The sequence below is a fragment of the Manacus vitellinus genome, unplaced genomic scaffold (genome assembly GCF_001715985.3).
Source record: "Manacus vitellinus isolate BGI_N305 unplaced genomic scaffold, ASM171598v3 scaffold_31_pilon, whole genome shotgun sequence".
Lineage (NCBI taxonomy): Eukaryota > Metazoa > Chordata > Aves > Passeriformes > Pipridae > Manacus > Manacus vitellinus.
In genome coordinates, this window is record NW_021940379.1 from 4,238,657 (window position 1) to 4,250,686 (window position 12,030).

At 50.5% G+C, this 12,030-nt stretch overlaps 1 protein-coding gene across 1 annotated transcript in view; it reads right to left on the reverse strand.

Moving 5' to 3' along the window:
• Positions 1–12,030, reverse strand: part of NCOR2 (nuclear receptor corepressor 2) — a 186,938-nt gene that overhangs the window by 90,018 nt on the left and 84,890 nt on the right. The window contains 1 exon segment of the mRNA XM_025895502.2: positions 10,224–10,276. Within this exon segment, the coding sequence (XP_025751287.2) occupies positions 10,224–10,276 (53 nt within the window).

The following is a 12,030-nucleotide window of genomic DNA, read 5'->3' on the forward strand; positions in this document are numbered from 1 at the left end:
GGCTCAGGCCAAGCTCTGCATGGCAGGAGGTGACCCCCCCCAAGCACCCCAGTGTCTAGGGCCAGCAGTGATGGGGCTGTCGGTGCACACATGCTCCCAAAGGGTTGTTCAGCCCGGGCTCCAAGGTGAAGTCTCCTGCATAAGGAGGCAGGATCACAGCAGGGCTTGCAGCACTTATCTCCTGACCTCTTGCTTCCTTGGAGTCGTGCCCAACAAAGCTGCAAACAACCAGCCACGAGAGCTCAGCCACTTGCAGAATTAGGACCTCAAGGGAGAAACCAGCCACCGCAACCCCAGTGTCTGCCCAGACACCACCCTGCTTTCTTCTTCTTTCTAAAGGCAGCATGAAATAACTGCTCAAATAGAAACAGCACCAGAGGTGAACGGAGCTGGAAAGGCTGCAGGAGCTCCCAGAGCCTGCACAAGCCCCAGAGCTGAGCTCCTGTGGTTGTTTCTGTTACTAATATTCACAGCAATAAAATCTCTAGGTAAAAGGTACAGATCAGGGGCAAAGGAGTTTCCTTAAGTCTTCTATCCTGATTAAAGGCAGAGCTGCAGCGTGTAATTACTGATCAGGAGCTTAGCAGTCTCATGTAGGCATGTTCTGTGGGATTTACCCGACTGAAGAGACACCCTTGCTGCTTCCTCATTCCCCTCCTGCCTGGCTAGCGGGAAGGGAAAAACCACCCTCCTCTCCCTATAAATTCTTCAGCCTAATCAGCAGCAAACAGGACTGTTTGGGAAGGGGCAAAGGGTTCATCTCACTGAGAGAGGAAGTGGGGGCAGTCCTGGCTAAATTTAGGGATGGAGAACATCACAGAAAGCATCAACATTTTTCCCTTTTTTAACTCTCTTCTGGCCACACCACTGAACCATGCACTGGCACACACAAGAATGACAATGATCCCACAGCAAGCGCTGTCCTGGGAAACACAGGTCCCTCCAGCCCACTGCTGAGGCTGCACCACCTCTGCACTGGCAGCATGTTGGGGGATCCCATCCCACAGGCATGTGAGCAGCCTTGGGTGAGGGGGCCTTCAACCAGGACCACCTCAGAAATCAAGTACGCTGCTAGAGGAAAGGCAGCAGGATTCAGGACAGGGATAACCCCTTCTCCAGCACAGCAGAGTCACATTCAGCTTTGTGATCTCTTTTTAGTTCATCAAGGAGGAAACTCATCAGGCTTGATTCTTCAGGTAAGGGACGAACAAAGAGTCCCTGACGCCTGCCTGAGCTGCACCATATCTTCACTCCCTTTGCCTCTGCCTTCAACCCTCTGATGCAAAAACAGACCTTGATTTCCAAGGCAGTGCTAGCAAGCAGTGCTCATACCAATGGAAAACACCAGCTACCAGCAGGGAACAAGCTCCCATGTCCCCAGCTAGAGCCACACCAAATCCCTGTGCACTCCTGATTCCGGGCAGCATCCACATCAGCAGAAGGCACAGCCAAGTGACGGAGCTGGAGGCTCCTGCAGACCTGACACATGGATCCACAAACGGTTTTCTGAGTGAGGGCTTGAGTAGCAAGCTACATCCTTTGATTCTCTCTTTCAGGAATCAAAGTGGCATTGATCACTGGGGGAGGAAAAACCAAATAAACCCACGCACTGGGCACTTTCTGCCTTTGCTCTTGTTTGACATGTTTTTACGAGAGACCCACTGCTGTTGTGGGCTGCACTATGAAGCCCAAAGGCCACCTTGTTAGACATGTTTATAACTATTGCTGCTGCCAAAGGCTTTTCCCTCTGGATCACACAACAGCACCACCTTTTGTTTCTGCCTGTGTGGGGCATCCATGGAGGAGCCTCAAAGGGGGTCAAAGGTGACTGGCTGAGCTACACCTCAATGCTCATCTTGGTGCAAAGAGCATTCACCTGCCTTTAAAGGTGAGGGAAACTGAGGCACAGAGTTGCAGTAACATCTGCCCACCAGTGCAGGGAGGGAAGCATGAGAAACGAGGAGCAGGATAATGCTGTGCTGAATGCTCCAGAGCATCCATCTCCAGACACACAGGTAAGGTCCATCCAGCAGCATCCAGCACCTGTTTGTCAGCCCCAGCTCCTCACACGCTCCTGCATCCCTTCATGTTGCACACAGAGAGCTTTCATCACCGGCCCCAGCGCCGTGTGGTGCCACAGCAGGCAGCAAACCCCGCAGAGACCCCGTCGGACAGATTTCCTTCCACGGCTTCAGCTCTGTGCGAACAAGCTCCGACGGGTCACTGTGCCCAACAGACACATTCTGGTTATTTGTTTGTTTATTCCAATTCTAACAGAGGCTCTAACACAGAGAAATCGCTGGGGTGACAAGCATGCATGGGGATGGTTCCCAAGAAGGGGTCATGGATTGTCCCCTGGGGCCAGCCCAGCTACATCAACCTCTGCTCTCCCCCCGTCAGCCTGGGTGACATCGAGGAACAACACAGACTTTGACACACTGCTGCTGGATCTGCCGCTCAAGTTCTCGGAAAAAAGGAGCGTAAATGAAGGAAATTAGCAGCTCTAATGCAGCTGATGTGTTGCCTTGAGTTGTGCATCATGGCTGACCTTGAAAGTGCTAATACAGGCAAAGGCTTAATGGCTCTGCAGCTGCAAAAATCAGGAATGCCTTGAAAGCTGGTGTATGTTTACCACCACCCAGGCTGAGGTAATCAAAGAGTGAAAGGATTAAAACAACAACAAACCCCCTCATGCCCTGAATGTTTTTGCCACTTTATCTTTTTTTTGTTTTGTTTTGTTTTTGCATAAGGTCAACCTTTCAAAGGTTAATACAATCTCGGTAAATATAAATAGGCTTCACAGTTTATCTTGCTACATGTACTGCTGTTACTTAGAAACCGTTTGCAGGGAGGTTAATTCGGGCCACATGTCTCCGAAGCACACGCTGTGCTCCCTGGGCAAATCACCGAGCCGAGCACAACCGCTGCGGCACAGGCGGGGAAGGTGAGGGCTGTCTGCTGGGAGTCGGGCACGGATGTAACCCCTGTGGAGCGGCACATGGGAAAGGTCGCTCGTGCGAGGTGCCAACCCTCCTCCATCCTCCTCCTCCTCCTCCCCAGCCCGTGGTTTTCTGGGGCACAAGAAAAGCATCACGGATGGAGACCTGAACCGCGGAGAGGTGAAGAAATCAGGCGGCTCCCAGGCAGGAGGAATGGAGGCTCCTTAGATAAAGCAACAGTGACTCTTGTGGGCAGTTTTAAGTATTGCTGGGCTGGCACGCCACACCACGCCGGGTGGGGAGAACATGCGAGCTGAGCTCGTAAGGACAGGGTAAGCTGGGAAAGACACAGAGCCCGCCCAGCTTCTGGTGAGCTGGTGTTTGGAGCCTGCCAGATGGCACATCCTCATCCTTGTGGTCAACGATTCATCTAACGGATGGTGCCCACCTGCATTCCTGACTTCCCTGGGGCTGGGGGCTCCCTGGTGTGCCCACGGGGAAGGACCTTGCTTCTGGTCCAGCTTCACACAGCATCCCTCAGCACCGGCTGCCATTTCCCACTCGCCTGCCTCAGAGCAGCCCCAGTCTAACATTTCCCTCTGAAGGCAGCTCTCCTCCAGGGTTAGGACACAACATGCAGTTACCTTCTCCGTGACAAAAGCTATTCCAGCCCTTTGGTCACCAGAGGAGCTTATCCTGCAACTTCTCTGGGAAGGAGACAAGCCAGTGTGGGTCATGCACCACAGCCTTCTCCAGAGAGACAATGACCATGTGAGCTCCTGCAGATGCCAGGCACAGAGTTGCCACCAGACAGCCCAGGAAGCAGGATTCACACACTGTCTATACTCTTGGGTGCGATTCTGCAAGAGGTTTTTATCCTCGTATAACTCATCCTCACCTCCCAGCCCCACTGCCCTGACTGGCGAGCCCACACCGGAGCAGGATTCTTGGAGCCAGCCTCCAAACCGCTGAGTGAAACCCATCTCCCTCCCTGAACAAAGCAAAGTGAGCCCTGTGGGAGCAGCCGCTTCCACCTTCACTGGCTTGGCCCAAGGTTGTTTTTGTTTTATGGCTTTCACAATGGAGCCAGTTAGGGAGAGAACCTGTAACTCCGACTTTTGAGTTACTTGGCTCAGATCCACACGAATGACTTGGACACGATCCTTCCGGAGGCTGCGATACTAAAAGGATGTGCGTGCACACAGGCGTGTCGGTGCTGGTGTGTACCCACGTGTGGACACTGCCAAAGCCCTGGGATAAGGCTCCCAAAGGATACAAAGAGCCAATGCACTGCGGCACACCTGGCCGAGCCCGCCGAGACCTTCAGCCGGTGCAAGACGAGATGAAAGGAAGTTTGATATTTGAGCAAAACTAATCAGGGGTATTTAATTACACAGGAACGTCTTTCATCAAACAGCCAAGGCAAACAAAGTAGGGACCAAGCTGCAAAGAGCAATGGGAAGGAGGCAGTGAGCAGCTGGCAACGCCATTGTACAGTGAGATGGATCACGCAGGCAAGGGTAGGAAACGGAGGAAGCTCCTGGTAACTCCAGCCAAACAAAGCACAGGGAGATGAGGGATCTGCAAATCAGGGGACCCGAGGAGCACAGCAAGAACACTCTGAGGTGAAACCAGCCAAGAGGCAACGGAGACCAAAACAGTTCTGTCCCCCCTGGTGAGGCGGCTCCTGTTCATCACTGGCATCAGGATCCCAAGCCGCAGCTCAGGGCAGTCACTGACTCCCTGCAGCCACAGGACACCCCACAGCGAGGGCAGGGAGTAGGTCACCCTGTTCACGGGTCACTGCACGCATTCCCTTGCTCGCTCTGAAGCGGCTGGAGCACATGGCTCCAGCTGCTAACACACTGTAACCTACTAACCCCACAGCAGGGCACGCTCCTGGAAAGCCAGCTGTTTGGAGCAGTCCCTTCCAATATTCAGCAATGTTTTTCTGGGGAAGAAAAGGGAAGCAGATCTTTAGTTAATTTACCCCATCCCTTGAGCACTGGGATGGGCTAAGCCCCCAGCACTATTGTGCCTCCGAGAGCAGAGTGGCAGAGGTTCATAACTCTGGATGTACAGTGAGGCAGGCTGTCTGTGCTCAGAAACAACGCCCAGGAGAAAGCAGCCACCCCGAGGTCTCCCAGCCTCTCAAATCATGTCCTCTGCAGCTCCAAACTGCACTCAGCATTGGAGGTCCAAACTCAGCACTGTAACTCGTGAAGCAGTTTATGCTGTTAATTCACTGGTTCACACACTGAGGCCAGTGGGATGCTCCAAGGAGGAGATGCCTTGGCAAACACGGGCACCTTGTTATCGGAGCTTGCACTGGCCAGACCCCCAGCACTGCCTGCCCTGTCCCTGAGCCATCTCCTTGTGAAGGTGCTCAAGTGATCCCTTGGGCAGCAGCTACATCCACAACCACAGTTCCTAACACCAGATGAGAAATTCCTGCCCATCCCCTTTAGCACCCATGAGCTCAGGACCAAAATGAGACAAATGCAAGTGCAGAAGCACTTCTGGTCATCAGTCAGGCACCCGTCCTATGCCTCTGTCTTCCCCTGAAGCCCAAGTTGACACTGAAAGTCCAAATGCTGCAAGATAGTCCCCCCAAAACCAGTACTGGCTTTTCACTGGCAGGAGAAAGAAGCAGAAGGTTGCAGTGTGTGTCTCCATCCTTTAGTAATTCATCACCAGGTAATGCTGCTGCCTTGGTGCATGCCAGTAGAGAATAAAAGAGATGAGAAACCTTGAATGGGATGAGCGGGGAGCTGCTAGGTGAATTTCTAATGAGGAAAATGTCTACAAGCACTAATAAAAAGACCTGAAAGAGAATGCATTAGTAATGACAGGGCTTGAAAGAACATTTGTGTTACATGTCAGGCTTCAGCTATGAATTTAGAGGCAATCCAGTGCTACTAAATCCCCTAAACAGCAAGTAATGAAAAGATGTTAAATTTCCCAACGTGACAAGTGATTTTGAAAGCCACAGTTGTGAGACTTTCAGAAGAAAGCTGTTCTGCTCTTTTGGGGGGGGGGCATTTAGAAAACAAAAAGATATTCAGAAGCCCCGAAACCCCTCTTAAAATCCTGACTTCAGATTTTGATCCTGCAGAGGCAAAGTTCCCCCCCTCTCCCTGAGAAGCTCTCAGCTACAGACAGCAATCCAAATGTGCAAATATTAACAGTACACTCAGCGCTGCTGCCACTGGATCCGGACACATTAGAAAAGCCAAATCACACCAAGCTCTCAATCTGTTTTAACTTTACACTCAGACCCTGGTTCTCCAACACTTCTCCAAGCACCTCAAGGGGATGCAGCCTGGTTTCACCCTGATGTTCCTGAATTTCAATGTAACAGCAAGGAGAAGCTCTCAAAGGGAAGGTTTAAAGCAAACCCTGTGAACAGCACCTTGCACACACTTACCCTGGGCTCTTCACTTTTCCTTTTCTGTGCTTTTTCAAGGCTCAGAAGCTCACATTTTGCTTTCAAATACAAATCTCACAGAAGATGATTGCAAGATGACTGCTTTGGGAAAGGGGGGAGGAGAGTCCTACCAGGCTGTTTTTCATGGCTGACCGAGCAGGAATCTCCCGCCGTAGAGACGAAGGCCCCCTTGGAGACTATCTCTCCTAACAGACAGCAGGTAATTGATCCTGCTCATGTGAACAACATCTTGTCATTTTTCAAACACTTGGAGGAAAGAAGGTTAATATCTTTGGAGCCAGGAGTCTGGGGAATACGTAAAGTCACTACCGTGGCAGGGTGGGAAGGGCATCTCTCATCCTTGTACATCCATCTGGCAAAGCACTGACATAAGAGACCTTGACCAGATGCACTGGTGCTTCACTGGTGCACCAGTAAGTGCCTTCTGCATTTGTTGTATTTCATCAAAATGTAAAAAAAGGGTCTTTGTAACCTCTTCAACTGATGCAGAATTACTCAAGTGGTCTCCAGTTGTGTTCAGGGCTGTGACTCATCCTGAAGGAACTTGTTGGTCTGTTGCAAAGCCAAAAAATTTTCACCTTGAAAAACAGCCAGGGCCAAGCCAGCTACAGGGGCAAAGCTCACCCCATCCCTAGGAAATGAGGGCACTAAACACCGTCTTGCTCTCTTCTTTCCTGACGAGAGAGCGACAGAGCCCTTCCCTCCGACAGAGCAGGTATTTCAAACAGAAAGGACACATCAAAGGTAGGTCAAGTCTTTGGAACAAACCACTCAAGGGTGCCTTGGATCCCGTGGCAGATGTAGCATACAAAATTAACCATGTTTGCTCGAAGCCTGCACTCACAGGTGAACCGAAGGGACCGCGCAGACGGGTAACAGAGCACAGCCAGGCAGCTAAATAGGACTTAAAAGCTTTTGAAGCTGCAAACACTGGAATGAACTGGGGCATGAAATTAATTTTAACTGTACTGAATAGGAGACAGGCCATAAAACTCCATGGAAATAAGAGACCGGTAACATTTTAGTAAGAGCAGAAATTCTGCCGGTAACTCCCCAGTCAGCTCTATTAGCATACGTGACTCATCCCAACTGAAAAGCAAAGCAAACAAGAAGGGAGAATTAAATGAGTGTTGCAAGGCAGAGAGTATGGCTGTGAAGAAATCGAGGAATCCTGGCTCTGTGATATTCAAATGCCTTCCCACTGACATTTGCAAACATTCAACTGAGAAAAAAAAAATCCACACCAGGAAACATTAAAAAAAAAAAACCCGACCTATAAAAGGTATTTGTGATAGTTAACAGCCTGGCCATCTTGTGCCCAGGTATAAGGCTCCAAAACCACCTTCACGTGGCAGCAGTTTCCACTTGGCACAATGCAGCCAGGATGCAATGAGGGTTTGTGGACAGAATCAAAACCCAGATGATTCTTCAGCAATCTGCCAAAAGGCTTTTTCATCATGGCTAAATCTGCATAGGGTGAAGCTGTTCAGAAGAATCTGCATCCAATTACACCTTGGCAAAATATAACCTGTGGTGTCCTGGCAGCTGTCCTGGTGCTCTAATGCATCTGGCTGGTGTCTCCCAGCACCCTGAGGATTTCCTCCATCTCCTATGGAAACAGCCACCTCCAGGCTATGGAGCAGAAGATGCTCTTCTGAAGCAGAAAAGCATAAACATATTAAGAACAAGGGAAAGACAAAAAATAACTTCAAATGCATCCCATGGAAAAGTTATAGTTATATATATAGTTATATATAGCTATAGAGTTATATATAGTTACATATATGTGAACATCCAAGCATGACTTGGTCAAAACAGGGAAGTTTAGTATCTTTTCCTCTTGGTCAAAGGACCCTGAATTATTTACTTGGAAGAATCACTGAAATCTTGATTTCCTATCTGCCTCCCAAGCATCCAAATGTGGTTTAATGTGCAGCAGGGACACGGAGATGGAAAAAAGGACACACCAATTTCTCTGCATGTCCACCAACAAGTAGCAAAGTGCAGATCAGACCCCAGGACCTCTGAGGCAGACCCATGTCCAAAAGCAGCCAACATCTGGAGCCCAGATCGCTCAGGGGCCTTTCTCTGACCTAGATCTGTAACTGCGCTTGGCTGGCATCAATAACCAGCTGAAGGCAGCTAATTGCCAGGTTTCTGGAAGGAGGAGACGGAGGCTTTTCATTAAAATGTGTGGTTTCCTTCCCGTATTTTTGCAGCATTAATCACAGAGAACATTAACCCCAAGCCTGCCTGCTCCAACCTCTCCTTGGTCTGTCACCACCACCACTACAGGGACTGCCGCTGCCTGGGGTGGGGATAACCCCATGGATGCCTACAGAGGCAGGGATGGAATGGAACATGTGCTCCCATGGCACGGGAAGCTGGTTTGACTGGGCTTCACCTCTTGTCAACAGTTTCACTCCTGACCTGCGCAGTCGGTTCCCTCTTGTTTGTGCCTGTCTTTCAGGCAGCAACCCAGGACAGGAAATTGTTTAAATCACAGGAAAATGTGATCACAAACCCACAAATATTGGCAGCGGAATGGAGAGTGGGTGAAGTATCTGGATCTACGTTTTAACTCATTCTTTCAAGGACAAAACTTGCAATCAGCTTGAAATTGCCACCTTCTGTGCCTGGATTAGGATGGCTACAGGGCCCTTCAAGGCAAGAGAAGGTCCCCAGGAGCTGGTGACTTCCGCACACCATCAGTGCCAGGGGTGAGACACAACCAACAACACAGAGAACATGTCCTTGGGCCAGCACCTGGTGCTGCACAAGATGCTTTATCAGTTGTCAGCCCACTGAGCTGACAGGCACCCCCTGAGCCCCATGGGAACCGAGGGGCTGGGGGTGCTGCTGGGTTTGAATGTTTTACAGCGAGTGCATTGCTGGGATGATCCAGGAAGCCTTGGGTGGAGCAGGAACAGAGCGGGGCCAGGCAGCGAGCAGGTCACGTCACCAAACCCTCCTCACTGCAGCCCTCGGGGACAAGACAGCCCCTAAACACCACCAGCTCCCACCACGCTCCCCTAGAGCAAAGGTACAGGAACTCTTCCCCTATAATTCCCTGGGATCAATTAACATACCGCTGAAAAGAGATTATTAACTTTTGTTAATAGATTATTAAAGATGATTATCACCAGCTGACCGAGCCCGTACCAAAATAGACACGCTGCAGGCAGCTCAGAGCAATCATCAGTTCATTCAAGGCAGATAAAAAGTTTCAGATCTGGTTTGACTATTTAAATTTCCAACAATAATCACAATTATCGCTATTCTCATTATCTGTTACATTTCTTCTATGTTCAGGAAGTCACTGTGGTTATTAAACGCACGCTGATGATTAAATCATGTATTGAGGTGATAAGTCAAATTAGATGATTGCTAAGTCTCAGTAAGTATCTTTGAAACAACCAGTTGTTATTAGACATTCAAGAGGTCCTTCATGAAAATCTAATTGTAATTGCAACTTTCCATTTTACCTCATCTTTCTCGCATGCAAACACACACACACACACACACACACGCTGGCAGCTGATTTTGTACTTCAGTATTGGTGAAATACAGAAGAAAGCACTCAAGGTGAGCGTTCTCTGGGAAAGCATCAAGGGACTGGCCAGGACCAGCATCCACCCCCCAGGAAAATCAAACAGCACTTTCAGCATCCGCCTGAAGCTACAGCTCCCGACTGCTGGGCTCCTGGAGCTGCTCTGATAGGATGCTTACAATTCCTCGGCAGTTTTAATCCAGGTCTGGGAGTGAGCTGGCATCCCTCCCGCTCCAGCCTAATGCCCAACCTGACATTTAAAACAGCTTTATTGCCACATACTTACATTTTAATGTTTTCATGGTACTGCCTGGTGTCTGAAGGCTGGTTGTATAATGGCTGAAATAAATAAGAAAAATGAAAAGGTATAAAAGGTACAGTCTGACATTTAGAAACTTAAACCCATCAGAAGCGCTGCCACCTCGGTGCAGGTTCCCAGCCCAGGCGACCGTCCCCGTGTCCCCAGCCCCACTCCCGGCTGTACTGGAGGGTGCTGGCTCCCTGCAGTGCTGCTCGAGTCCTGGTGCATCCCGGCTCAGCCCGTGGGAGGGCAGGCAGTGCTCGAGCGAGCTGGCTCAGAACAAGCAATTTGCGACGTCGTCCAGATAAACACGGCACGGCGAGGACGTGGCTGTTATTCACCGACTGAAAACGCAGTGCGCCTCGGAACATATGACATGGGGGAGGCGAGGGGAAAGGGGGGCTTGGGGAGCGGGAAGAGACAGTCTGTGTGCTGCAAGTTGTTATGTCTACGCGGCAAAAGCCTGCCTGAGCTCTCCCAGGGAGCCAAGTGCAGGCAACTGCAGGCAGGACAAGCGTTCACCCCTGGGGTTTCCAGCAATTCCAGGGGTGGGTTGGCCCCTGCACATGTCCCGCAGTCCCCCAGCATCCATATGTAGAGCAATGATTGTCCGTCCCTCAGGAGAGGTAACTGGGCTCCAGAGGACAAGTGTTTTTCCCAGGGTGCCCCTTGGAGAGCCCAGTGATTGTGGCTGTCTCTAACACCAGGTGTGAGCACCCATCATGGGGCTGCTCTGCCCCCCACATCCTCAGTGCCAGGGACTTCCATGGGGAGTCAGGAAAGCTGGATCCATCCCTTGTCACCTTCAGGTGGTCACTGCCCCTGATACCTCTCCTTTCCCATCTGCAGGGTGATGTACCCTTGGGAACCTGCCACAATACAGGGTCCCATCTCTGGAAGGGAGAGACACCACAGAGACCACACTCAATTCCACCCATTGTGATTAACAGTTCAGGCCACACTCTAGGACCTGCCATCAGTTGTGTCCACACCAGCAGACTGACAAGATGCTCAAGATTAAGGCCTTCAACACTTCTAAATCACTGTCTAAGCTGCTGTGAATATGTCCAAGACTGGGCTAACGCAAAGCTTGTCACGGCCCAACCATCACCAGCAACTGGGCACTTAATGACCTGTTCAGGTTCAACCACAGAAATATCATGCAAGTACTCAGGCAGTTCATCCACAAACCTTCCCCAAACCAGCTGTGAGCATATAACATCTGTGGCCAAACAAAGGTATAGGGACGTGTGACATCCAATTCCTGGCTGAAGGCAGCATCCTGGCCATGGATACTGACACACCAGCTCACCCTCCTACTGTGGTCATGGGGCTGGGGCTACGCTCAGGGTCCACTTGATTTCATCTCAGATTAAACACAGGAAAAGAGCAAAACATCTGCTGAGCATCTGCTCAATCAGGTGAGCAGCACAGGGGACAGGACCTGCAAACAGAGGTGGGTTCCTTTCTCCTCCATTTCGAAGAAGGTGTCACTCTCACCTCCTACACGGTATCTCCCCATCACCATCATAGGTGCTTGGCACAGAAGCCTGTTTTTCCACACAACCAGCCTGTCTCTACTGCTCTTTAAAACAGATACTGCCTCACTTCTCCCCTGCCACACACCGGGACAGCCACATCGATCCGCACAGAACGCAGACTGGGTGTAGCTCTCCCTACTCTCTGCAGCCCATCCTTGCTCCATCTTGGCACCAACAAGTCATCAGCTCCTTTTTCTGGCTGCCCTTGGACATGTCCCTCCTCGCTGGGAAAGCACACATAATCCCCAGGC